The sequence below is a fragment of the Ixodes scapularis genome, unplaced genomic scaffold (assembly GCF_016920785.2).
Source record: "Ixodes scapularis isolate PalLabHiFi unplaced genomic scaffold, ASM1692078v2 PGA_scaffold5__190_contigs__length_132052651, whole genome shotgun sequence".
Lineage (NCBI taxonomy): Eukaryota > Metazoa > Arthropoda > Arachnida > Ixodida > Ixodidae > Ixodes > Ixodes scapularis.
Window position 1 is genome coordinate 31,550,478 of NW_024609880.1, and position 27,881 is coordinate 31,578,358.

Genomic DNA, 27,881 nt, shown 5'->3' on the forward strand with positions numbered 1-27,881 from the left:
TGGGAGAAAAGCTGTCGCTCCTCTTGCGCTTAGTTTGAGGGACTCTCAGTCTGTGCCCTTCGTGCCCCCAGCTGGGTGCGCGCTGTGTGCTGCCACGTGTGTTTTCGAGCGCCGTGAGCGTCATGGAGCACCCGAAAGAGCACCTACGTGTAGTGATCCTTACGAGACGGCCCGTGTCGGCGGACGACGCTTAGCATTTGCGGCATCGGTACGGAGTTTGATGGGCCTCGAGTGCGGCCGACGGCGGCGATGGCATCCATCTTTTCGCGGAGACGACGGCCCAGCCTCATCCGACTGGTCTCCCTACTTTGCATTGCGGGCGTCACACTCCTTCTTCTGCGCGGTCGACCGGGCTCCGACGTTCGGTCCGACCTCGACACGTCGCCGCCGAAGGCACAGCGGCAGTCCGCCGCCGACGGAAGTGGATCCAGCGGCCGTCTAGCCCCAGCGAAGTGGCAACCACCGCAGGGTAGCCCCGTGCTCGAGAATGTGTTCGATCCCGACGAAGCGGCGTTTTTCGCCAAGTTCAAGCCCGACTGGGGTGCGGAGGGACTGGGCGTTTACCTCAAGGGCGAGGAAAAGAAGCAGGCCGACATCGAATTCAAGAGGGCCGGGTTCAACGCTTACATCTCCGATCGGGTTCCGCTCAACAGAAGTCTCGGAAATCGACGTAATCCCAGGTATAAGCTAGTTGCAGCTAGCTGTCCTACGGCAGTGCGAGACACAGTTCGCGCCCCCGGAATTTCGATCGCCAGTTAAAATGCCTAGCGAAGGCGATGAAATTAGTTCTCAACCCTAACCTTCTTTTTGGTTCCACTTCCGATCAGGCGCGCCGGCAGTGATGCGTTTCCTGTTGTTTTTCCTTCCGCAGTTGCGAGCGCCTCAGGTTCGACGACAAGGACCTCCCATCCGCTTCGGTGATCATAATCTTCACGGATGAGATCTTCTCGGCGCTTCTACGAACGGTGTACAGCGTCGTGAACCGGACGCCGGCCAAGTTGCTTAGGGAGGTGATCCTTGTCGACGATGCAAGCAGCATAGGTGAGCATTGGTCGTTCACACGGGCAACCCAGCGTCAATGGCCGTTCTTAGAAGCTGTAGTGTCGGAAATGCTCCTCGGAAGCTACGGCTTCAAGAAGCAAAATGCTTGGGAATGAGAATTGCACAATGTCCTTGCTTGGCATTTATGTGGTTATGGGTGGTTGAAAATTTTGGATGAGTGGGAACACATATTCAAAGCTTCCAGAAGAGTGCTATTTTTGCTGGCTCTTATCGTTGTCTTCGTGGCTGTTGCTGCCGGTTGACTGATAAGAAGGTACTTTGGTAGCCAGAAAAGATCTGACTGGCCAGTGGCCTTCCTTTGCAGAGGAGTTGGCCAATCAGCGACTTGACAAGTACCTCCGACGGCACTTCAGGCCTGGCCTGGTCAAGCTTATTCGCCTGCCACAGCGACAGGGCCTGATACGAGCACGGCTAACTGGGGCACAGGCTGCCTCAGGAGATGTCTTGGTTTTCCTAGACTCTCACTGCGAGGCGACGGACTACTGGTGAGAGCGTATAATGCTTTGGACGGATCTATGGATGGTTGACAGTGGCCATACCATCTGTGTTGGATGACAGTTTTCGCCATCTAGCCACAGCATTCACACTACCCCCGAGTTTTGGTATAAATTCCATCTTCCCTTAAACCATCTAGCCCCATCAATTTTATGCATAATTTTAGACTTCCCTAGGTTCTTTTCACCAATCTTATGTCCCCCTCACTGGGATTGCAATTTTCACTAGCTAGGAGCATATCTAGCGACCGTTGTGATAGGCTGATTTTACTAGAGTATGGTGAGATATGAAGTTAATACTTTATAACCTGTGACGTAGGGAATGGTTCCACCATTCCCTATGTTTGGAAAATATTTTCACATATCTTTTGTTGATTAGAGCTATTCCCCTCTGGCAGTGATGATAAAGATGTCCTCAATAGTCGAAGCAGCGTTTTAGTCTCCATAGATCTTCAATTTTGTGCACATGCCATATTCTGTCAGGCAGCGTAGGTGAAGCCTTTCAGAAAGCAGTTGAAAGATCAGAGCATTTAATCTCGGACTAACCGTGGCATACTGCTGTGTGGTAAGATTAATTATATTTATTCCGCTCACATTTTCACACATGACATTTTCGCTTGAAATGTACCTTTGTTAAATCATTGCATAACGTTTTCACTTGAATTGTACCTTTATTGAATCATTGCAGATCATAATTTAGCTAATTTTTGCTTGAGTTTTCTTATGATGCGCCCATCTCGCCTACAGCACTTGAGCTGTGGCCTTCAGGAAGGCACAAATATGAAGTTCACAAGTGCACTTCAATCAGGCAGTTTTGCATCCTATTACACAATAAGAGCTTAATTTCACAAACCAAATAGGTCTTAAGTCTCATTCAGGCAGTAACGTTTGATCGCTATTTACTACATTCAGGGACTCGTGCCATGGTACGACCACAAGTTACTGGGACATCTCTGCTTTATGTGAAGCGTTGCAACCAATCCAAGAAAGAGGCACACGACATTTGGAACGTGGAGGATCCGGTTACTCGTAGATGTATCTCAACGTAACATAGTCAAACGCTACGGCGTGAATGGGCCTCCACAGTTCTTGCTAGAGAGCAAGCAACTGAAACCATAGAGAACTTTCGCAATTTAGTGGCGGATGCCTCCTGCACTAATTGGGTGCATGCGTGCGCTATTTAGTGGAGAGGAGGTGGGAGCAAGGCAGAAACGCTTCCAGGTGATCAAGACTTTTGACTCCTCCTCACACCTTGCGTTGCAAACGCGCCTCACAAACCACGCAACATCGATCGAGCTGTTTGAAACACTCATGTCTAGGCCCCCCAAACTCTGTTGCAAGTAAAGAAAGGCAGGACACGCTCCTCCCGCAAAGCACTCCGCTCTTTCTGCTTAAGCAGGGCGGTGCTGGAGAGGAGGCAAGTGGACTGGCCTCCTCTCCAACCTCCCCTCCGATGTTCGCTGTGCTAAAGCGGAAGGAACGGAAGGCTTTGCTGGAGGGGCCCGTCCTGCTTCTCTTATAACGAGCTTGTTTCACATGGCACTGGCACTGTTTGAGTTCTCTCCCAGAAAGCATTGCACTCGCGGAGTGTCGCACGGAGAACTGGCCTCAAACAAACTTGCCAAATGCACCGAGTGCAGAAGACTGATGCTGGGCCGCCACCTATGTTGTAGAAAAAGTACCTATTTCAAATTAAAACTCGCGCCTTTCTGTTTGACGTGATGGGTGGGAATGCGAGAGCGCAGTCGCTACCAACGTTTATCCATAAACGTTGGTCGCTGCAATCTGTAGTTTTTATTTACAATGACTTCAAACAACTCGGCTGTCGTAGAGATATTTACAGACGGTGTATGACTCCAAAGCAGCTGGTCTTTACACTTAAGAAAACTGATGATGCTGTCTGCGCAGAAGCTTGATCCGTTTGAGCATGGTATTATGTGTGAATCACTGAAAGGTTATGGCTTAAAGCTAGTTTGTTAGAATTTGCAGCAAAAAGTTTTCGTGGGACTTTCGATTTCGATTGTAGTTACAGGTGTATTTGATTTTAGCCTTGGTGTGGGTGTCACGAACGAGAGCTTTCTTAAACAAAATACGACAGAACAAGATAGCTGACGTAGGTAAATGTTAAAGGTGGTGATGTTGCCAAAGCCTAGGCCCGGTAAAGTCACTATGTTTAGATGTCTCGGATGTATTGGACAGTGACAGATTTCTGCTGTGGGAGCTTTGTCGACAAATGTTCAGTTTTTCATTGACACATGATTGGTGATAAAGATCTCGGGGGCCGCCGATGCGTTTGTTCTGAGCATTTCTTCACACACTCGTATATTTCAGGGTCTGTACAGCAACAGAGCGACTAAAAGCTTGCAAATAAAGCATGGGTTGTCAATTGCTTCCTTCATGAAATAGCAGACGCTCACAATTAAAGCTCGCGTTTGATTCCGTTGCCCGCGGGACACGATTTCTATCAGTAAATCTATGTATTTTTCCTTTCGGTTTTGCTGTACGAATGACACATCGTAGCAGACAAACCCTTATCGTCTGCTCCGCTCCTCGCTGGGGTGAGGCACGACGGGATTGCATCTTGGCAATCCCGTCGTGGGCTCGCTCAATTTTCTCGTGCAGCGAGTGCATGCACGCGTGGGGTGTCGGCGCAGAAACAAACTCGGGGAGTGCAGCCACTCGTGGAGTGCCGTCCGAAATGAACCCGCTCCACACTGCAAGTGGGCACGCGTGGCCACGAGTGCCGTGAAACAAACTCGCTATTAACCTGCAGCAGAGTATAGTTGTTTGTTTTGGGTAGCGCAACCTTGTAGCGTCCACTCTCTCTTGTGGCAGGCTGGAGCCCCTCCTGCAGCCGATCCGGGAGGACCGCACCACGGTGGTGTGCCCCATCATTGACGTGGTGGACGACAAGAGCCTGCAGTACATGGGCAACGGAGCAGACTACTTCCAAATCGGGGGCTTCAACTGGAAGGGGGAGTTTGTGTGGATCAACTTGCCCTCGGGGTGGAAGGTGGCCCGCAAGACCAAGGCAGACCCCGTCAACACGCCGACTATGGCGGGCGGGCTGTTTGCCATTGACCGCAAGTACTTCTGGGAGAGCGGCTCCTACGACAACGAGATGGAGGGCTGGGGCGGCGAGAACCTCGAGATGTCCTTCAGGGTATGTGCTTGCCCCCTGGTCCGACTGGGCCCGCATCTTACAGTGTCTATAGCTGGGCTTTGGCATTTTCGGTTTATATTTTTGTCTAATTTGGCATACTTCCTTTAGTTTCTAACTAAGAAAATTTTAGGTTTTTACTGGTGAATATTTATTTATATTAAAGGGATCGTGAACCAAAATTTGGATTTCAGGAAACAATGCAGGAGCTGTAGGCGGGACGCTACAATCCCTATGCCACTACTCGTAATGTGATACCTCGAATGGACATTTTTGGAAGAAGAGGTCAAATTGGATTGAGGCCAACGAGGCGCCTGACGTCAGCATATCTTGTTTCCTCCTCTTTTCGCTTCACCCCTTCAAGGCAGTGAGGCGGACAAGAGGCGAGGCCGTTTCCTCCCTTTCTCGACTCTTCTCGGAGAAACAAGACGTCAACATATCTGTCAAATGGGCGTCCTTTTTTAAGAAAAAAAAAAAAAAAAAATGGATATCTGTTTGCGATATTGCTGTATGAGGGATGTTTTGGTGTTTGTAGCATCCCGTTGCATGCTTTTGTCGGCGTGTTTTGTGGAATCCAGATTTCGGTTCAGCATCCCTTTAAGGCTGCGGTCCCACGGCAGCCATCTTGAACAAGGCGTTAGTTCAACCAATAGATGGCGACACGCACCCGTGGGGTGGCCGAAACATTGGTTCACGGTGGGATGGCTCGAGCACCATCACGTTCCCCTCGTGGCCTTGCTCGCGCCGCTGCCAGCTGTGCTCAGCTGGTTCAAGTAGCGTGGCCCAGCAAACTCCTGTATGCGAGAGAGAGAGAGAGAGAGAAAACCTTTATTTTCGCTCCAAGTCCGGAGCTCCTGTATGCGAGAATGTCAGGCTGGGTATAAATGCGGTTCGGCGGTTGTCACGGGATTTCGCAATAAATCTAACCAAGAAGGAATCACTTGCTGATTGACGTGTCAATATCCCTTCAACGAAAACCTTCTGCAGGAATGCACGCTCAGTAGACTCAATCTTCCAGGACACCAGTGAAAGCGGACTTCAAGTAAACTGCTTCGCGATTTACGGTAGTTACCTCACCATTATAACGACGACTGAAAAGCGATGTCACGAAATATCGTGTTTCACGGGATCCGGAAGATGTTGTAAAGGTTGTTACATTATAGCTCCCAGAAAACAAACGCCGTTCCAATATTTTCGGAAGTACCGACACACGTAATGTTGTAAGTACAGCTTACGAGGAATATGATGAAAACCATCAGAATAAATAGGAAGACGTTTATTTGCAATGAAGAGGCTATGAATGAACGGCGTTTAGTGACGACAGGTTATGAGCGTTCGGGAATATATAAGTTCACGTGATTGCTAACTATGGACATGCGGACAATGAAGACCTGTTTTGTCGGGAGATGGAGTAGCGGTGATGACCTGATATCGGACGACTCGTGGCAGACGAACAAGCAAGTTTCTTCTCAGCGAATGGTAAGCGTCCAGTATCAAGCACAGCACGTGGCTACCGACGTTGTCGACTTTTCGAACACTTACCGCTTTCGACAAAAGTGCTTGCACCTGGGCTAACTTTGTGGAAAGACTCGAAGTCTTCCTCGAGTCCAGCGCCATCATGAACAGTAATTGAGAACGATCTATTATTCAGTCGGTGGGTGGCGAAACGTATCCGCATCTGCGGAGTCATTGTCGATTCATACTTTAAGTGGTTGGAAGTTTACACGATGCCTGCCACGACCTCCAAACGCGTCATTGACGTTCTAAGCTCTGTTTTTCCTAACATTTGCCCTACCGAAAATACTTTTCTCTGATAACGCGCCAAATCTTGCTTCAAATAAAATAAAAAAGTAAAAAAAAAAAAAGAAAACCGGCAGCACCATACCATCCTCCAACTAGGGTGCCTCAATGACCTTCTGTTTAAAGTGATGCCACCCTTTGTAGTACCCGATGCCGACAGCGCGCGCTCACGGGGAAAATGCAAAGAAATCGACAAAAACAAAATGTCGCCATAGCACAGTCAGCGCCACAGACGCGTGCAGGGCAGTGTTGCCAGGTCTACTGATTTATCAGTAGATCTACTGATTTCGTTCCGGGTCTACTGATTCACTGAAAAACAAGAAAATCTACTGACTTTTTTTTTAGTAAACATATTAAAAATTTATTATATGGCCCCTTCAGTTCCCAGTGTCGCCCATCAAAGGAAACTCATAATGTCCCAGAATTAAAAACGAAGCACTGGCTAGATGGCCCAGAAGCCCGTCCTATTCGAGTGACGTAGCCGTATATTCATCTATCTATTCACCCAGAGCAGGTTCGGCAGGTTCGACGGTGACATCCGGGCCAGAGCCATATATGGAGAGAGTTTGGCTAGTCTATGATCTCGCCGTAACGTCCCTCTCCCGAGTGAGTCAATCAGCCCGCGGCGCAGAGCGAGAGGTGTTTCCGCATGCGCCTGAACTCTCGGCTGCTCCTATACAATCCATACATGGGTAAATTACTTTCAAAATGTAATTTAATTACAATTACAATTACTTAGCTCCCAAAGTAGTTTAACTACAATTACAATTACTACTACGCGAAAGTAGTTCATTGAAATTACAAATTACTTTTTAAAAGTAATGCAATTACTTTACAATTACTTATTTCTGAGAGTTACCCACCTTGGGCCATATAACTGTAAACGAGTTATATGGCCGCTGTATAAATGTCACGCATTGTACTTTCCTTTTATGAAATTTGTTAAATGGATTATAGAACTTAATAGTTTGGAGTAATGAACTTATGATTTCTTATATTCTCAAAAAATAAAAATAAATGGCGACAAAATTCACAGGTGCGAGGTGAATCTCTTTAGAGCTTGTGCAAATGGTATCCAAGTCAAACCAACGAAAAATAAACTTAAAAATAATACAAGGAAACAAATATGCGACAGTACTGGTATCATAAAACTCGATGATTCGCTGCCTCTCCCTGTCTGTGGACTTGTAACATGTCGGACGTGGGTAACCGTAGCACGCGAACTGCGGTCGCTTCCACAAAACTAGTGTCACAATAGCAGCAACTCTCTTGCCAGGGATTCTGGGTTAATTCAGTGCACGGTAACACCCAAAAAAAAGCTCCTGAGATATATAATAAATTTAGGATCGTCATGTCAGGCGAAGAAGCAAAGAAGCAGCAGGTCTCATTAACACGACTCACCCTGCCTTACTTCCAACTGTTGTTGCTAAACTGCGCTTCTTCGCCTCGATGTTAGAGTAGCACGACCCTCTGTTAGTGGTACCAACATACGAGATAGAGGAGAAAAACGTGAAAAACTCATAAAGAAAAGAGAATAATTTCATGAACAAAAAAGTCCCCAAACTTGACTGAAATATGTAAGCGAATATGCTAGCGGCGAAGACGCGTAAGGAAAACCTCGAACCTCCCCGCCTCGACCGGATGATGTGATCGGAGCCAACCAGCTCGACTTCGACCCCCATGCCCCCGTGTGGGAATGAGAAATAAGAAAGACCCCTAGAAACAGGAGCAACAGGAAGCGAACGAGACGAAGAGTCAGATTCAACTACGACAGGAACGAAAACGGACGCGAATGAAGCCCTCATTTATCAAATTATTTCTCAAATTCTTCATTAAAACGTTTTGCAGTCTACAAAATCCTTCATTCCGTTCTATCCCATCCCTCTTTTCCCTTTTTTTGAGCAGGTTGGGAGACTCTCCCCCTTTATTGCTTCGGTTGTGCTCTCGTCGCCGTGGCCAGGGGGGAAAAGCGCCACCGCCGCAAAATCTTGCAAAAGTAATTGTAATTGTGCCTGAAATTTAGCAATTACTGATGCTAGAAAGTAATTAAATTACAATTCCTTTCAACCAAAAGTAATTATTACAATTACAAATTACTAGGAAAAGTAATTAAATTACAGTAATTTAATTACTGTAATTGAATTACTACCCAAGTATGATACAATCTACTAAAATAGCTTCGAGTTGAGCGGAGAGAGCCGCAATTTTCATTCATTCGTTCGGCGGAATGCATGGGATCGACATCCAAATTTCAGTTATTTTCTTTTATTTGGCAGGATGTGGCAGCCTCCACGAGTTTCTCCACGTTTGAACGCAAACTTTGGGTCAGGCGAAAAAGAAATAAGCCCGTAGCAGATAACGCGTAGCCTCAACAGTGCTCCGGACCAACAGCGTTGCTTCAAAAACCTTCCACAGCCCAGTAAGGAAAGATGGCAGCATGCAGAAGACTTCCATTGGACATGTTCGCGCGCACTTGCCGGAGTGTCTTGTTTCGGTTTTGTTTCAATAATAGCGACAGGTGAACGTCGCACTGTCGCATTCATCTGTGATCCCAAAAGTGCCTCAGTCTCGATTCTAAAGAATAATCCTCGAAACAGTCAATAATGACTAAAACAAAAACATTTATGGTGCCATTTTAATTTGTCATTCGTATAAAGTTACTTGAGAACTGGTCTTGTTTTTTTCTTTCATTTTTATTTGTTTTTATTACCATGTTATTTGTTACTCTATACTATTTCTTTGAAGTGTGTATTAATGGAGATAACAAAACATCGCAAAACACATATTTCGTGGAATCTACTGATTTTTGTGCAAATCTACTGACTTTTTGGGGATCAATCTGCTGACTTTTTTTTTCTCCATCTGGCAACACTGGTGCAGGGACACACTCTTTCACGCGCTTCTGAACAAAAAATAAATGTAAAAGTGGGAACAAAATGGCCAGATGTCTCCACCCTAAGCAAAGCGCACATGAAGGCACCCTACCTCCAACTAACGGACAAACAGAACAGATGGTGTGCAAAATGAACAAAGCCCTCTTGAAGCTTACGGAAGAAGCAGTTCAGTGAAGAATCGCCAGGTTCTTGTTCCAGCAACACGCGACGGTCTCATCTTACACGGTAAAAACACCCGCCGAAGCAATGTTCGGCGGACGAAGAGCAACACCCCTCGATCTCATGGCCTACAAACGAAGATCGACAGATTTCCAGATCGGGAGTAATGGCCGTTTATTCGGTCAAACAAATCGTCTACGTGAGGAATTTCAGCGGAAGTCGGGCCTTCGATGTAAAACTTGAGTAGAAAAGGCTCTTTGTTGGTTGACCAGAAGGTGTCATCCCTCTGAATACGTAGGATATCAATGCCCTTCAGTGTAAATATAAAGAAATCACAAAACTGTCTTTGTGTATTGTGTGACTGCCGTTGTATTTGGTAGTAGAAGCTATAGTGGTGTTTGGACCTTTCACACCAGGCTCCTTTTTCTTATTTTTCGCCTCATACTCCTTTGCGGTTTCAGCAGGCTTCAAGAATCTTTTGGAACGGGGACACTTTACGTCAACGAAGCCATTTGTTCCAAGTAGTCAATCAGGGAGTGCTGCTAGAAATCCGTCCCTCATATTAACGAATAAGCCGCACTTCTGCACAGTGCAGTTTTCCTGTTCCACATACAGTTCTAAAGCAGCATCCTCATTGATTCTACCATATTCTATTGCGGGTGAAGAAAGGTCTTTGGGTACACGATACTTGAAGCAAGCCTGGCAATGTACGTTGTGGTTCGACACCCACTAATGTCGTCGTCCTTATAGAGCCTCATCATTTAATCATTACCTCGTCACCTCATATTGCTCTTCATCAACAGTAAGTACAATAGGCTGCCGCCTTATTACGATCCAAGAACTGAAAAATTGAGTCGTTCAGTCTTCCAATATGTTTATCGTTTATACAATGTTATTACGTTACATTACCTCGAGACGATCGACGTCCATCGTCGATCTTCAAACACTTATACCTGTATATAAATTAGACGCACAAAGGGGGGGGGGGGGGGGGGGGATTGGTGGCCGAGTGCATGGTCTATACTCTGTTTCACCTTATGATGTACCGCAGTGAAAGGTACATGCGCGAGCTCCTTGCTCTAGGGCACATCTCGGCGGCACAAGCTCTCGTATGTTAACGCTTCTAGCCTTCTCTGCGGTACAACATAAGGTGAAACGGAGTACAGCTCATGCCAGCTCGGAGCACGTGGAGCGAAAGCTCGCGCTGCAGAACCCACCCCGCCCCTGCCCGTTTTGATCTGGAAGAGCATCGTACCGGCGTGCGGTCGTGTATCACTACTGCGTGGTGCACGTTAAAGACCCCAGGTTTGCGGTTGTGCCGCACTGGCTAAATTGTTCATCTACAGCTGAGACACCAGACGCCCACTAAGGCAGACTAACTTCCGGCTGTATAAACATACCCACAACAATATGCAATTAGATGCACAATCACAAAGAACACAGCGTGCCGCCTCTTTTCTTTGGATAGTATTTTTTTTTAAACCAGCGCAAGCTCGCGCGTTCTCTCTTTTGAGACGGTAAGAACGGTTGCACATAAAACCCGCGCTTTTCCTACCCGGCCGCTTCCTCCTCTCACTATGTGTAGTTGGTTAGAACTAAATAAGTTATAATAATAGTGTATTATTCATATTTAGTTTCAGTTTCAGTCAGGGGAAAGGAGATTTGCGGGAAGTAGAGCCAATAAATGAGCTGCGCTTAGAGTATCGGCACACTCTTCCCCGACAGTGTTGTGAACGCCGCCATTATCGTGCTTGTGCAGAGCAGGCGCAACTGCCGATCGTCATGATTCAAAAGTGTGACATCTTCAGCATTAGATTCGGCGTTAGGAAGCTCATGTAATGTTGCTTTGCTTTGTCGCAAACTGTTTAAAGTGGAAGACGGAAAAGCGTTTCTTGTGATTTCAGATAAAGCTTCAAGTAACTGGCAACCATGATTTTAAGCCACAATATGGCCAAGTGTCGCTACTCTGAAGCGTAACTTATTTAATGGCACTATTCATGCTCTTTTTCAAGAGGCTCGTAATACCTGGTGAGGCCATGACGTAAGCCCCGTGGATTCCAGAAGCCACTACCTTTCGACATTTGCCTCTTCGTCATTGTTCCCGCTTGTAAATTAGCTACGGTTCAGAGTAACGTCACTCGGCCATATTGTGGCTTAAAACCATGGCTGCCAGTTATCTGCAGCTTTATCTAAAATGACAGGAAACGCTTTTCCGTCCCCCACAAATGTTTAAACAACCCGCGACAGAGCATTGCAATATTGCATCAGCTTCCTTGCACCGCATCTAATGCTGAGGAAGTCGTACTTTTGAATCATGACGATCGGCAGTTGCGTTTGCTCTGAACAAGACCCGAAATGGCGGCACCCAGAACAATTTTGGGGAACGGAGTGCCGATACTTTAGAGCTCATTTAGTGACTCTAGGCATGAAGTGAACTCCGGTGTATTCTTTTCCTCTTCGTCTTCATTGTTTATTGATTTCAATCATATCGAATAATGAACATATTATATCACGCCACGCTTGTGTAATTATTTGTCTTAGATTTGTTAACCTGACCCAGCACTTAAACCATTCATTTATCGATAGTAAATCTTCCAATATATTTTTTAAATGTGAAGGTAAAAAGACACGGAGATTGATGATGATACAGACGCCAACGCCGCCCTCGGAAATTTTTTGAACATTAGAAATCAGCAGTTTGTCTGCCATCCGCCAGGTAGCGCAACAAAACACCCAAACAGTTTTTAATTGTTTTTAAAGTTAGCTAAGCTCTACAACTATTAAAAACTCAAAGCAAGATAATTGTGAGAATCTAATACATCGCAATGTATATCTATTCCAAACAATAAATATTATTAGATGCCACTAAATCTGTTTGATGTCCAAAAAAGATATGCGTCAAAAGCAGGTACGTTTGAAGGGCTCCTGGAGCGTTATAACTTTGAAAATGAAAAAAAGCCATCGTCCACCTCTTGGGCAACCATTGTAGCTCTAAATGTTATAAAAGATTTTATCATAGTTTAATTATTTCCTCAGCGGCATTTGAAGTACCGTGACTCGAAGCACAAAAAAGTGCTACGTTTGATATAAAATATCTAAACAAAAAAATTTTACACAACATTAAATTTTTTCTGCATATTACCAATTATAAGCACTACATCAGTAGCTAATTTCATTCTCCTAGCGCTTGTCATTAAAAATATATTTGTGCTGAAAAATGTCAATTTTAGGGCAATATTTGGAGGGATGAAAAAAACAAAATAGTGCAAATACCAAAAAAGTGTATCGTTACATTCTGCTCCGACATCATCTTAACAAAACTGCTATATTGGAACCGTGCTACCTTTAATAGATCATTCATAAAACATGAACTAGCGGAGCAAGTGAGGGTCTGCGCCATCATATTCGCAACGCTACAAATGCGCATGAACAGTGAAAACCAACACACACATAATATCAAATGAAAGAGGATTGCATTGTCTTTCGAATGACATCAATCCCACAAAACAGTATTTAAAAGGAGATGAGTAATGGCCTGCCAAAAAGTACCTAAACTGCCACATTCAGTGGGACCGTGGCCTTAAGGTGCCTTATTTTAATCAAGACCACTCATGGTTTTCCTGTAGCTTTTTGTAAGCACCAGGAGAATATTAACAAAGGGTTGTGTTTAGCACACTATCGTCATGGTAGGTTTGCAACTGCCATATGAAAGGGTTACAGAGTCTGGAAACTATGTGATTGGGCCTGTAATACAACATCAAACTAGTTGCGAAACAGTACGGACATCTATAGACAAGGCAAATGTTGACGGGCTCTACCCAGAGTTACCATAATATAATAACCCTTAGCATAAGAAACAAGATTGAGTTCCACCCCCCAATACGCTGATTAGCTGTGCGATATTACTCTAAAATACTTTCGTTGGGTTGTGGATATTTACATGTCCTTGGGGACATGTCTGCTGCTGGTTAGCCCCTGAATTTGAAGTTTGTGTATCTTGCTGTGATAACCTATTCAGATAAGGAGTCGTGGCAAGATTGTTGCATTGCGCTTATCGCATGAAGTGTACATTTTTACAACAGAGCTCTAGTAGCTGAAAGCATTCTCTCAGCTTCCCTTAGGCAAACTAAATGTGTGTAACCCCCTTAATAGCGTTGAGCCTGGTTAATGAATTAGTTAATGTCTGTTGTTTTTTTTTTTGCGTGCTATAATTAAGTTGGTGTTGCGGTTGTGGCCAGGGGATTCCTCTGTTAAAACACACTGAACGTAATGAATGGTTTTAGCTGTTGGGATAACGAAATGGGTTTGCAAAGCTTGGGTATGTCATGGAGCCTATACTTTGCCATTGCATCATAGGCTTTGAACTCATTAAGTTGTTTAGGATGTATAAATCGTAATACTGATTTTATGCTTCCTTCATAGCCTGTGGGGACTAGTGGCCCATAAAGTTTTGATGATGCGTGGGCGTTCATTGTTCGAGCCTAAGACGGTTCGTTAGATCCGCAGTTGGTGTGGGCACTGAATGGCTGAATACAACAGCGTTTTATGCTGCTTGCATGGCATTCCTCTGAAATAATTTTTTTTTTATTATGACCAGAAACATACCTTTCTTTCCCCCCTCACACACATGCACAAAATAAATGACAGCTGTGAATTTTAGTGTTTCCTCCAGAAGCGACCCAGACCTTATGCTCTTAGCGAAACCTAACGAGAAAGGTATATACATATCCAACACGAATTGTAGAACCATGGGAAGTTCCCGGTTTTAGAACTAATTACGGTCAACACACTACTACATCATACTCCCCTCCAATTACACTGAATCAGTTCAGTAGAGAAAATATAGAAATCAAAAATGTATCGGTGAGCGGCTTACGGGAATTAATCATGCACATTTCAAATCAAACAAGACAAAACTGTTAGAAAACTGTTGGTTTTTGGGGATTGAAGTGTTTTTTTTCCATGGTTTGTCTCATAATGCTCTAGTCCGTTCAAATTGACTGGTTTATTTTCTGCATTATATAATGATACTAGTGGTTTTGTATAGTGTCCCTTTTCTCTCATATAAAGGATCTCCTTTCATGTTTCTTATTTATTTCCTAATAATGTGTAAATAATTTTAGTGCCCTTGGTCTCACCTGCTATTTGGTTGGCTCAGGACTAGTCAAGCTGTGTTACAGCTTTCTTCCTTTTTCACTCTCCAACTGTATATTGTTGGCAAAATAAATAAATTCATTATTATTATAAGTGCCTTTGTCTCTGGTGCAGATTTGGATGTGTGGCGGGAAGCTGGTGATAGCACCCTGCTCTCATGTGGGGCACATCTTCCGCGACTATCACCCGTACAAGTTCCCCAACAACAAGGACACGCATGGCATCAACACCGTGCGCCTTGCCGAGGTCTGGATGGACGGCTACAAGAACTATTTCTACCAGAACCGTCCCGAACTCAAGGTAGGAGGTTCTTGCGAGTTTCTAACTTGGAAATGGTGCATTCTCACTGGAATTGTACGGGACATTCCCGTAGACACTAAATAGTGTGAAACTCCTGGCGCTCTAGCAAAAACACTTTTAGGAGAAAAAAAAAAAAAAAAATTATGTGATGACTTATTTTTACAAACAAATGGGGAAGTTGGGCTGCTAAAAGAACATAAAGGCCTTGCTGCAGTTTGGTTGGTACCCTGCTGAAATGAATTCACCAGTTAATTGGTATAAATCATTCTTTATGTATGTACGTACAATATACAGGGTGTTTTGTTTTGAGCTTCACAGATTGTTAAAGAAAAAAGAAGCTGTGAAAGCTGAAATTGCAGTTTGTGCACGAGGGACAAGAGATATACGGCCAGGGGTACATAATATAGGAGGCTAATCATCACAATAAGTTTGCTAATTAACTAAAACAGACTCATTAACTTTTTAATTAGTGAAAATAAGCATATGGTTCCAATTAGAAATTCGGTGAGCGCCATCGAAAACCACCAAATCGCTCCATTTTAGAAATACATAGCACGTGAGAAGCACAGTGAAGCGCTAAAGTTACCACCTGTGCAGCAGGCGCAATGCTACGAGTGCAACAATGCACCCGCACAGTTTTCCTGTGTGTTATCCGCATTTTCTCACCGCATGCTGCCTGTTGTACGACGCTTGGTGACTTCAGCACACTACTGCGTTTTTCGTGCGCTAACTCTTTCTAAAAGTTGTTTTGTTGTTTCTATTGTAGTAGTTTTTGATGACTCTCGGCATGTTTCTAATTAGAACTATATGTTTTTTCCCCCATTAATTAAAACTTAATGACCAATTATTAGTTCATTATTTGACTAATCATGATGATTATCCACCTATATTATGTTCCTCCGGCCATATAACTCGCCTGCAAAGACTCCATTTGTGTAGTTTTCATGGCTTTTATAAAACAGATCTGCAAAGCTTAAAAAGAACACCCTGTATATCATTATTTCTGCTTTTCTCCTTTCAAAAATTATGTTACAGGCTCTATAAAAGAAAGCACATCTTTCTCGAGTTGCATGCCTCAGTTGGCGAAACTGTTGTCTTCCAGTGTAAATATAACTCGGGGACGCTGCTATACTTTCCACTGTTTATTTACTAGGATCAAACATTAATGACAGATTTAATTTCGGTTTGTATTTTTTTGTTGCTTTGGCACATGTTGGAACATGCACTTTGCAGAGAGTTTACCATGGGACCTATTGGAACTATTATGATACATTTTTCAAGAGTCTGTGCTGTGGGACAGATTTGAATTGTGATACATTTTGCGTGATACTTTGATGTGGCTCATATTGGAACTGTCGTGATATGTTTTGTAGGGGACTTCGCTATGCACCTATTGGAACTGTTATTATACAGTCTGCAGGTGACTCTGCTGTCGCACCTGTTGTAACTGTTGCGATACATTTTGCAGAAAACTAACTACGGGGACATCTCAAAGCGCAAGGCCCTTCGGAAGAGCTTGGGCTGCAAGAGCTTCAAGTGGTACCTGGACAACGTGTACCCAGACAAATTCGTTCCAAATGAGAAGGTGCATGCCTTTGGAAACGTAAGTATCCATTTGTGAGAAACATTTTACTTCTCTTTCTGCCTCAATCTCGGTCCAATGTTTAACTCGCACAGGTGCAGTCTGGAGCTTGTTTGTCTTGTGCAGAGATTGGGGAAACACAATTGTTTCCCCTTCAAGTTACATTATGAGCTTTTTATAGGACGGTTTCGTGAAACACTTTGTCCCTTTTTGGTAAGCCGCGTTCTGCCATGTTGATGAGCAGTGTTCGCCACTTTTGCACTTTTTTTAGATGCAAATGCTTAGTTATCGGCGTCGTTTTTGGCATTGGTGAAATGCCAAAGCATGGCGAGTGGCTCCGTCGATGACATAACTCAGCAAGTGTCATTGGGAACGAATTTGGGTTGCATAGATCTAACTTGATGCCACCGAAAAATGTGACACATTGTACAAGGGGTTGGGACGTTTTCATGCCCGTTTGTTTCGGTACCGGGCATTTAGTAATGCACTTAGTTATGTCAGTAAATTGTCAACGGGAATTGTTTTGGGGACCTCCAGTAAGCTCGGGATAATTAACACTTAAATATTTCATACTTCTGGTTGATTCAAACAAATTTGAAGATTTTGGTTGTTCCGCTATGTTTTTAATGTAGTGATAAGCCGCTTAATTCAAATGGCATATTCGTGTAATTAATATTTTTTTGTTCACGTGACCCCATTGAGTGTGCTTTTTTCTGAGCACCAATGCACTGCAGAGAGACAACACTTATGGCACTTGCTTCCCTGGGTGTTGCTTCTCCGCAGTGTACCGGTGCTCGGTGAGAAGCGCACTCAACGGGGCTTAAGCAGGGCGCACATGAGCTATAAAAACGGGCACCATGCGGAAATTTCCATAGCAACTTTCGTGGATGTTGTGATGTGGCAGCATGGCATAAGTACATGTCACAACATCTGCGCAAGTTGCTCAGAAAACTGCCACACGGTACCCATTTTCATTGCTCATGTGTCCCCCCCGCCTTCAACTCAGAGGGCTTCTCTGCCATTCATTTTAACAAAAAAGAAAATAGAAAAACAACAAGAAAGAAAGGTGTCTCGTTTCCATGCTGCTCGAGCGTGCAATCTTTCTGACTTTTGACGGACATTAGCTCGAACACCGTGCGAGAAATCTCTCCACCTCAACTCAGGTCTATAACTTCTATTGCTGCTGCCGAGGCACGAAACTAGGATCAACGACGAAGCAGTGTCTAAGCAGTTCGCATAGTGCAAGTCCCAAGTTCTACATGATGTGGCGCAGTCAGAAAACAACTGCAAAAACAATCATGTGTCCTACAGAGAAGTAAGGGAAACAGGGCCCGCGACAGGCTGCCATTTGCCGCAGAGCCGTATATGGGGAGAGTCTGGCCAGTGGGTGTAGTGACGAAGGCGCTGGAGAGGAGAAAAGTGAAGGGAAAAGAGGCGCCAAAGGAGCGAGAGAGAACGAAGGGAGCAAAGAGGAGACAGCTGCCATTTTGACGCAGCGCTGTCAGCATGCCGAGCACTGTTGAGGCTATGCGTCGTCTGTTACGGGCTTATTTCTTTTTCGCCTTAATCATTCAAACATGGAGAAACTTTAATCGTTAGCTTTTTAAGCCACCGAGGAATAACACTATATCATTTTCTTGCCAGAGCCTGCCAAATGAAAAGAGAAAACCGAAATTTGGATGTCGATCCCTCGCATTCGGCCGGGCGAATGAATGAAAATGGCGGCCCTCCCCGCTCAGCTGGGAGCAGCCAAGAGTTCATGCTCACGCTTCTCGCTCTCCGCCTGGGGCTGTCTGGCTCACTCGGGAGAGGGGCGTTACATTGGCGAGATCATAGACCAGCCAAACTCTCCCCATATGCGGTTCTGATTTTCCGCACATCGAGGGGCCATCTGGTGGCGCCAGTGGCGTATCAACTTGTTTTTGAGGGGGAGGGGGGGGGTGCAAACCAGACACCCCCCAGGGCCGGGGGGGTGGGGGGGGGGGGGGGGGGGGGGGTCGGTGCCCTTGGTATCCCTTGGGCACCTCCAGCCAGAGTTTGCCCTGCCCAGTAGCGGCTGTTTCAGGGGGGGCAAAACACACTCTGAGAACTTGGGGGGCGAGCGTCCCCCTTGCCCCCCCGGTTGGTACGCCACATGGGTGACGCCGCTTGTAATGAAGGTGAAGAGAAGTCTTTATGTTGCAGCTTCGACGTGCGCGATGTCCACACCTACATATATGTTACACCGTGACCTAGGGCCACAAAATATGCTACGCTTCGTTGTAACAACACTCGAGCCATCTTTTTGCCTGAAATCGTTATTGCCGGTCATTTGAAACTTGAATTGAAATCGCAGGAGGCGCTTTTCTGTCCTCCAGAAATGTCGAAACAGTCTGTAACAGAGAAACGCGGTACAGTCCGAGCTTCGGCACCGCATCTGAAAGCTCATGAAGTCGCATTTTCGAATTGTAACGGTTGCCGACTGCGCCTGCTCTGCACCCAGCAACAAAATGGCGGTGCAAATGAGACTTCGGGAAGTGGAGTGTTGATGCTCGCAGCGTAGCTTAATTTGCAGCTCTACATTTGGCCTATGTGGCTCCTTTCCGAGTGGACGGCTGCATCATTAGCGTCTGAGAGGGTTCTGCCTCCGTGCACAGGTGAAGAATGCCTGGACTGGCATGTGCTTGGATTCCATGAGCCATAACTACGACAACGTGGAACCACTGGGACTGTACCCGTGTCACAAGGAGGACAATGTCGGCGGCAACCAGGTAAAAGATTTCTCCATGGCCGACTTGAAGTGAGAATTGGGTGCGTGGAACGAGCCACTAACCCTCACTTTCGGTTACACAACACCATGAGCGCGTTACTATTAAAAAAACACTACATATTAAAAAAAAAAAAAGTAAACTGCCTGGATAGGCGATTTATGTCACAAAATGCATAAGTATCTTTCAAGAAAGGAAATTTGGTTGAAATAAGTGTATATAAGCCATGACACATATACGTATTGAGTTCGGGGCAACGAAGTACAGGGGCTTAGAGTGATAAACCGGGGTTCCGGTCTGCACTCGAAAGTGACCCCCGAGCCAGTCCCTGCTACCTGGAAGAACCACCGGTAATCAGTCTCCTGCCAAAAAAACCGAAGCTGACTAAGCCAACAATGACAAACGTGTAGCAGCAAACCGCGTCCGCTCCCACCATTGCTTGCATGCCTGTCGCACCTCACACTCCGACGCCATTTTACACAAGGTGTATGAAAACGTTGAGGGCTGGATCAAACAATATGACCGTGTCGCCTGCCATAATGGGTGGACAGGCAACCAGCTCGTGCAGAGTCTATACTTTTCGTGGATGGATGGATGGATGGATGAATACGGCTGAGCCCTTTGGATCGGGCGGTAGCTTACGCCACCAAGCCATTTTGTTTTACCATTTAAGCTTAGAATATTTAAATGTGAAATCTATATTCACTCCGCAGTGCAAAGAAAGTGAGGCTATGAAACCCCCTTGCCATCAATGAATAAGAAAATACCTAGTTTTCTCTCGATTTCTGCCACCATTCACTTAATCTTTGCTTGGTAATCTCTACGGCTTTGAAATCCACTCTCCCTTCGCTGTCTCTAAAACCCAATGACTTTATTAAATTTATGTTATCTTCGGTAGGCATAGGGTGAAGCCCTTTACAGTAGAGTATCAAGTGCTCAGCCGTCTCGTCCTCCTCTCCACAAGCAGTGCACACTGTATCCATTTCCTGGTACTTCACTCTGTATGTTCTGTTCCACAGAACATTCGTCCTCGCCTCAAACAACAATGAGCTTCCCCTAGAATTCTCATAAATGCTTTCTTTGGCAATAACTGTTTTGTTTAATCTATAGCTTTCCAGAGCCGTCTTTGTCTGCATTCCCTCTAGCCACCGATCTCTTTCTGTGGCCTTAACTTTCTTCTTAACTGAGACTTGCTCTTCCGTATCTTCGCTATAGCCCAAAAACTTTCCTCTTAATTTCCTAGTGCGCTGTCTCCACTTTGTGTCTACACTCCTCATGTATAAATAGCTGAAAACCTTTCGTGCCCAATGCTCCCCATCCATTTGCCTCAACCTATCCTCAAATTCTATCTTGCTCACCGCTTCCGTGCTTTCAAATGACGTAAGAAAGATGGAGTAGCGCCACCTGGCGGCTTGTCGTCGTGACGTAGTACCAAGTATTACGTGACCGCTTGATCGCTTCGTTGGTAGCATGCAGGTTGAGGTGTATCATTGATAATTCATGTTTGATTTATTAATTTGGGCTAAAATTTGGGGTTACGGGTGACCTAGTTCTTTTGTTGAACTTCTCGTCAAAATCCAGCTCAAGCAGTGCAGCAACAGTGGCATCGCGAGGTACGGAACAGGATCCAGTTTCGTGTTATCGTACGGACTTTGACCAGATGGGTCGTCATCGTGGTTTTGGAGGTTTGTCAAGCGACCAAACAGGTAGATTCTGGGACAACATAAATTTCCGGAGTGAGTTTTCTTTTATTTTTCTTTTTTTTTTCTCGGCCTGTTGGAAACAAGCAGGCAGAGGAAATAGAAACCAATCGCGACGATTGCCGTGCAGGCGTTAAACTTGGCATTCCAATCGGCGTTTTCTTTCTTAGGTTTCTCGCACGGTTTTAGAAGGACAGATGAGAAATAAATTGTATGTACCAGATGATACGAGGGTAATCTGTAGCGTGTTTATTTGAGCTTTACATCAAAGAAAGCAGCAAATAGAATTGACGAGTGTGTCACTTCAACGAGACCATCCTCCACCACCGCACAACACTCCGAAAATTAGGAGGGGACGACGAAGAGATAACACTGACCTTCTAACCTAAAGATATAGGTCAATGTTCAAACTATTTATGCTAAACAAATTCATTAAAAAAAAAAAAAATTGGGGTTGCGCAATTATAATTTAACGAGGCCGCTGGTTGTAGGCAGTGAATGACGAGCACCTTGCTAGTTTTTCCCATCAACTTCAGTTGCCGCTGAAGTCGTTGGGATTGTTGTCGTTGCTTACAGAACCCATAAATCGAGCTGTCTTTACCGAGAATTGTAGTTTCGAGTACGTACTTGTTTTCGTTTGCTCCTTGAAGTCGGGAAGCGCACGTAGTGGGCCTTAGAAGTATGCTTGTTTGTCTCCATGGCGAAGTATCCGAGCGACGTTGGCGGCCATGAAGCTATTGTAGAATTCCATCGTAACTTTCACACAACTTCCAATTGTTTCATTTGGCGTACTGTAAACAACTTATTTTTTGCGGGTTCAATCTTTCACAATTTAGTTCAAAGCTGAAGTTTTGGAATAATTTGCGGGTTCTAATTTTCGCGACGTGGCGGGATCTCAATATAGATTCCAATGTGTTTACATTTTACCGGAATTGTTCGCGAGACCTATTTCTTTCCCGAATCGTAGGCCATTCGCAAATGTTCGAAAATTAGGTCCTCATGAAAATTAAGCCGTTTACAGTATTCGGATTTCTTTTTAGGTTTTGTCCCATGCACGTTTTGCGTGATAGCAAAAACAAAATACACTTGGCAAATAGTTTCTGTTGCTTTGCGCTGAAGCACACAGCTAAAGCAAAGCAAAGCGGAGAAAATACCTAGCATCGTCACGTGATATTTGTTACTACGTCACCATCGAGCGATCGCAGTGCTTCAATCGCTCCCGCTCGGGGCTAAAAGCCTGCAGAAATGGACGCGCCCGGGGTTGCCTGTAGTAGGTTCACTCCCCGAAGGGGCAGACGTGTCCAAGTGTGAATGGTCGCAAAGGGTGTGCCAGTGGCAGGTCACCCGAGAAAGACGAGGGAGTCCACAAGGAAATGCAGCCTCGCATCTGAGACACACCCTGACACAGTGACGTCCCACGGCCTGCCTCAGCTAAGCCCAGACAGTGATGCGAGGAACATCCGGTCCCCACAGTACAAAGTGCCAACGGCGCTTGTATTGGCGGGGAAAGCTGCTAGTAAGATGAAGCTACGTAGCGTTCATTGCTTGGCTGGTTCAGGACGACCCTTTCGAAGCTTCGAAGATTTTAAAAGACCGAAATGGCGATCGTCACAACAACAGAGACTGATCAGCCAATCACCTTGCGAGGTTTTGGTCATTGCAGTATTATAAGACCACGCGCTGGCCAACTATTCTGCGGGGTGTAGCTGGATGAGGTGCCATTGACCTAAAGGCAGGTTCGCCGGGACATCGCTGGATGCGTAAGGTCCGACTCACCGGGCTGCTGTGTGAGTTCCGGGAAACGGCTGGTCATTTTGGAGCGGCGATTCCTCCTACGACATCAGATCCCGCAGGACGAAACCAACAGACACGTTTGTTCTGGTTGTGGTCTAAGCGTGTCCTCGAGCGATTGGCCGGATCGCTCGCCTTTTATTGATTTTATAACAATGGGAACTGCTACCCAATCAGTGAACTCGCGTGATGTGATGTGACGTAACTTTCTCTTTTACACATCACTACAGTCATCTGTTTGTTGGTGTTTGTTTGTGTCCAGCTAGCAGGCAGGGAAGGCAATGTCGCTACTTTCCCAGGGTTTACTCACTTGAGTCAGGTCTCAGCCGACCGCCGACGCAGCACTCGAGTCCATTCCGTGCCCTGTGCTGGCCTTCCGTAGGTGACGTAGAAAACCCTGCACTATGGCCCGCCTGTATTGAGAAGTATTTGGCTAAAGTGGAAAGAGTGGAGGGCTTTGTGGGATGGGCTTCTCATGCATTTTGAATGCTTCAACAGACTACGGGCAAGAACATCCGAAAGTCGCGCTCCTCGCGGCTAAGTTGAGAACTGAACGCGCGGGGGGACAACACGTACTATTAGTTTATATTTGTGACGCGTCGCTCGGCTGACGCTGTCAATAGATCTATTGCTAAAGCACCCAAGCATAAAAGAGAATGCTGAGAATGTAAGTACATATGCCGCACATGCTTGCCTTCATATAAACATTTCAAAGTAAATAACCTGAATAAAGCGTTGACGAACGCACATGCAAGATGTCATTTGTTTTAGGTTTTTGCTTTAGAACAGTTACTGCTGCAGACACCAGCATGTGCAGTGCGTGTAACTATACTTGCACCATGTTCCTTGGTACTTGGGTAATTTGGCAAAAGGTCTGTCGCTGCGTCAGCATTTGACTAAGGTTCGTGTTAGAAAGTGAAGTTGTGATTGAAGACGGGTTTCAATCAAATGCCGTTGCAGCACGCGTGTCTAATCCGTGCCCTACTCTCAATGGGCCTTTTTCAAAGTTTGGCCACAACCGTGGCGCACCCTTGCGGGAATCGCTCAAAACACTTTAGGGGGCTCTGGGACCGTAGCTCTGTCGTCCGTGCCTGCGCCTGGCATGTCTCCCGGTCCACGTGTCTATGTGTGTTCTCTGGTGGTGCTGTTCCGTCTTTCACCATTCCGAACGAGTCTTTCTGTGGTCGCTTTGCGTGCATCTTTCCTTCGAAATGGCCGAGGATAACCCTGGAGGATTAACGAAAGCTACTGTTTACAATACAGATGACCTTATTAGTGTTTATACTTTTGAAGATTGATATTCCGCTGATAGTGCATCGGTTCCTATTGTCAACTCAGAGTCACTCAATCGTCAGTTCGGTATCGCGTCGTGCAAGTGACTGAAAAGGCTTTCAAGGCAGAGTGTTATGTAGGAAAAGTAATGGTGACCAGTTTCGATCCCGACCCAACTATCAAACTTGTGCGGAGCTAGTGATCTCCGTTTATGAGGCCCGGTCACTACAAACATTGCACCCGGGAACATGTAAATAAACTTGGGTGGGGTAAAATTTGGGCGGTCTTGATATCGCGAAGGTTTGCCTGCACCATCAAAAAGTAAGTTAGGTATGTAAGAAACAATCTTCCTTTGAATTCAGCACGTTAACAAACTTTCGACGAAGTGGACTCGGCAAACGGGAGTTCGCAATTGATTGCCAAGGCGTTCTGTCAGGGTTCTGTTGCCGTAGGGCTTGAATCCATTTCACACGCCTTAAATGTTTTGCCAGTGACTTATAATTTTTGTGTTGTTTCTTTTTTTTTTCACTTTTAACGTGGCAAGATGCAAATGTGTATAGCGCACGGCTGAAGAACGAAATGCTTTATCCAGTTATTCTTTACTTGAGTACCAGGTACAACATGATTACGTTACACAACCTCTCATGCACACTTACTACCTTTTAGTTAAAAGCAGAATGTCCCGCCGTCACATTGAGGACCCGGCCACCTGACACGGGGGATTCTCATCATAGGCTTCCGAGACGGATTTTTTTTTTAAAGCAGGGCGAAAAGACTGGGGTGTTTGACATTGCATGCTTTCGTGCACCACGTGCGAAAGGCTGCTGGAATTCTATAAAATCTTGAATTTGAGCCATTTTTGCTGTTGTTTGTACTACCTACAGCTGCACAGTGGGGGGCATAACGACTATGAAGCCAAGCCGCGAGAATAGCGGAGGGAGTCAAGCCGAATCAGCACTGTCTGAGCGACTGAGACGACAAGAGAGCCCCCCAAAATGGCGGCTTTCCCTTTCCTCCCCTCTGAGTTGGCATATGCACCCAGTGATCTCTGAAAAAGGTCACTTGACGAGGGCCTTGTGTTGGGTTCTCTAGAAACCAAGCTCTATAGAAAAAAAAGCTGGACAAGGCACCCCCTATAGTTTGTCCCCTCACCAATAGTAGTCAGTATTGTTTAGGGCAGCAGCAGTGCACAGGTGTGACGGGAATACTTTCATGCTTTGTTAATATGGACCCCATTGATGCGAATACCCTGCTTTATAGACAGCATTTTCTGGGACGAATTGGGTAAGTACATGCATAATATGTACAGCTCGCATTATGGGCAATTATTTTGTGGGAATGGAGGTGTCTGTAAAGAAGAAGACATGACTGTACTCTCCAACCGCTGTGGCACTCTCTTTGCAGCTCGTGTCTTACACCTGGAAAGGAGAGCTTCGCAAGGAGGACAGTTGCGCCCAGTTGGGTGCCGAGGAGCATTCGGAGTCCGGGACCCGCCGCAAAGTAATGATGGCGCCGTGTGGAGAGGACAGGCCGGATCCCGGCCAAGTGTGGGACCACAGTGCGGGGGGCACCATTGTCAACCGCCAGACGGGACTGTGCCTCGAGTCTGCCTCTTCGGAGCAGGATGCTGCGTATGTGCGGACCTGCACCAAGGGTCACAACCAAGTCTGGTGGTTCCAGCACTACGCCAATCCCAAAGTGAAAGTGGAGCGTAGCATTTGAGGTTCCCTCCGCAAACCGGTCTCGCCGAGTACGTCGGGACGGCCGTGGTTGCCTTCTGCGCTAAAGTACAAGTTTGGGACTTTTACACTGGGAGAGGGACAACTACCTGGTTAACGTTTATCGGCTCTTATGTGAGAAGCATGGCCAGGAAAAGTTTCCCGTTAATTCCGGTCATGCCTCTCAGATATGAGGAGAACCGAAAGACCATCTTGCCTTCCGTAATACCTTCTGTTACTTAAGAAGGGGGTAAATTTTTTTTATTAATGCAGACAGCATTTGTTGTAAACTTTGGGAACACCAAGGAGACATTTCTTTGGGCGGTTTTCAAAAGTGGGGCATTCCAAGAGACTGGAGTGATTCTCTGCTGACGAGGGTGCGAACTAGCCCCGATTACAAAGGCTTCGTTAATGGGTGTGCATATGACATACCTGGCATTTGCTTGCAGAGTGCTTCTGTGTTGCATGCGTGGAATTGAAAGGGGTTGGCTGAGGCTTTTCATACGAAAGTGCTTTTAGCATGTCTTGCGGTGCTTTTACAACCTTGTTTTTGGCTGCTGGACTTACTCCCCAGCAGCCACACAAGGCGTCACAAAGGTGCTTGCGATTGGGTTTGTTTTGATGTCTCGAGTTCCTCTACCTTGGGCATAGACGGGAAGAGAATCTCGCATACAGAATCTGTTTCACTGCCTCAATATCGGTTCCGCAACTCTTGTACACGGCGTCACACTACAAGTTGTACTGCGTGGAATCATTTTTTTTTTTTAGTTATTATTCAGAGCTGTACATATCACTATTTTCACAATAAAGTAATTTTTTTTTCTACCTTGGTTACAACGGCGGGTGATATTTTTTTTCAAGAAAGATCTATTTAACACTCGGAGGACAGTAAACATCGTAGTCCATTATTTTTCTCCCGGAGAGCCTGTGGTATCGGCAGCGGAGCACCTTTGCCGCAGCCTTGGGCTGCCGGTTCCTGGTGAAGATTCCCTTGCGGTTTCCCAAGACGCGGTTAGACTTCTGGTCGGTCATGAAGTCTGCAAAGTTCCAGACGTGCTCTCCCACAAAGTATCCCTTGCTGCGCAGCTTGTCAAACGCGCTGTGGTGGTGAAAGAGCAGCTGCGCCTGGAAGTCTTCGCTGTACACAAAGGCGGGATCGGCGTGCAGCCCGGCCACTGCACCGGCTCCATACTCGCTAATCATGATGGGCTTGCGGTAGTGGGCATACATGGCCTCATATTCGCTGATCGTCTGCGGCTCAATCACTTGCAGCGAGCCAGGGTCGCCGTACCAGGCCACGTAGTTGTTGTGCATGATGACGTCCATGTACTGGCCCTGCAATCGAGTGGTGGAAGGCTTAGTCAAGTGCACTCTGGGCGTGTACACTTGACGGCGAGCTTCAAAGAGGTAGCGTGAGCTCTCGATATCAGTGGCGTTGCGTGAAAATCTCTGGCTAACTCCGCAGTGTCAACATCAAAATGCTCGAGGCAAGGGTGTACAGGTCTGGCGGCTTTGCGCGCATGCTTTTCTCAATATTTGGACTTCGCTGTGTGGATGAAGAGTGATCCAGGGTTTTCTATAGGATTCTCATAAAGAAACGGGGAGTTCTGCATTATTGGGAAGCTGAGAAGATGTTGGTGTCAAATGACTGCACATTCGAATTTCCAGAAAGTTTGTTTATGCCTCTTTGTAAATTGTATTTCTTTGCATATCTGTAGTTAACCATGGAGTTTACTTTAAAAAAATTTTGTCAGGGCAGTCGAATGCTCGAACACATACAACCACAAACACACGTACTAAAAGCGCGAGTCACGGGACATTCGCTGCACTTGACTAGGTTAGCCAATGAAAGAACATGTAGAAGGAGATGACGAATGCCATGATGTCGCGCTTTGATGCTGCGAATTAACTGGCCAGAGTCGATGATGCTGGTTGATCGCCGACATCGTCGATGTCAGGAACTAATAGTCCCGAGAAAAGTTAGCAAAATAGTAGGGCGGCAGATTGCAGCTACTGTGATAAAACAGAACCAGGATCTTGTACTCCTG

The 27,881-nt window shown here is 45.8% G+C and overlaps 2 protein-coding genes across 2 annotated transcripts in view; one reads left to right on the plus strand and one right to left on the minus strand.

Annotated features, from left to right (window-relative positions):
* The first annotated feature begins 44 nt into the window (after positions 1 to 44).
* On the plus strand, positions 45 to 26,658 carry LOC8032759 (polypeptide N-acetylgalactosaminyltransferase 1). Its single transcript, XM_029984715.4, has 8 exons — positions 45 to 680; positions 872 to 1,041; positions 1,367 to 1,547; positions 4,392 to 4,719; positions 14,838 to 15,023; positions 16,492 to 16,626; positions 19,242 to 19,355; positions 25,520 to 26,658. The coding sequence occupies exons 1-8, from the start codon at positions 250 to 252 to the stop codon at positions 25,835 to 25,837; spliced, it is 1,863 nt and encodes a 620-aa protein (XP_029840575.2). The 5' UTR covers positions 45 to 249; the 3' UTR covers positions 25,838 to 26,658.
* Positions 26,078 to 27,881, minus strand: part of LOC8029827 (beta-glucuronidase) — a 47,164-nt gene continuing 45,360 nt past the window's right edge. The window contains exon 9 of the mRNA XM_042293891.1: positions 26,078 to 27,168. Coding sequence (XP_042149825.1) covers positions 26,701 to 27,168 — 468 coding nt within the window. The 3' untranslated portion in view covers positions 26,078 to 26,700. The remainder of the gene's footprint in view (positions 27,169 to 27,881) is intronic.

Bases quoted from the DNA above. Each gene is read 5' to 3' on its own strand.
- LOC8032759 (XM_029984715.4), top strand. From the start codon at position 250: ATGGCATCCATCTTTTCGCGGAGACGACGGCCCAGCCTCATCCGACTG. The intron at 681-871 runs GTATAAGCTAGT...TTCCTTCCGCAG, and splicing joins GGAAATCGACGTAATCCCAG to TTGCGAGCGCCTCAGGTTCG. The intron at 1,548-4,391 runs GTGAGAGCGTAT...CTCTTGTGGCAG, and splicing joins TGCGAGGCGACGGACTACTG to GCTGGAGCCCCTCCTGCAGC.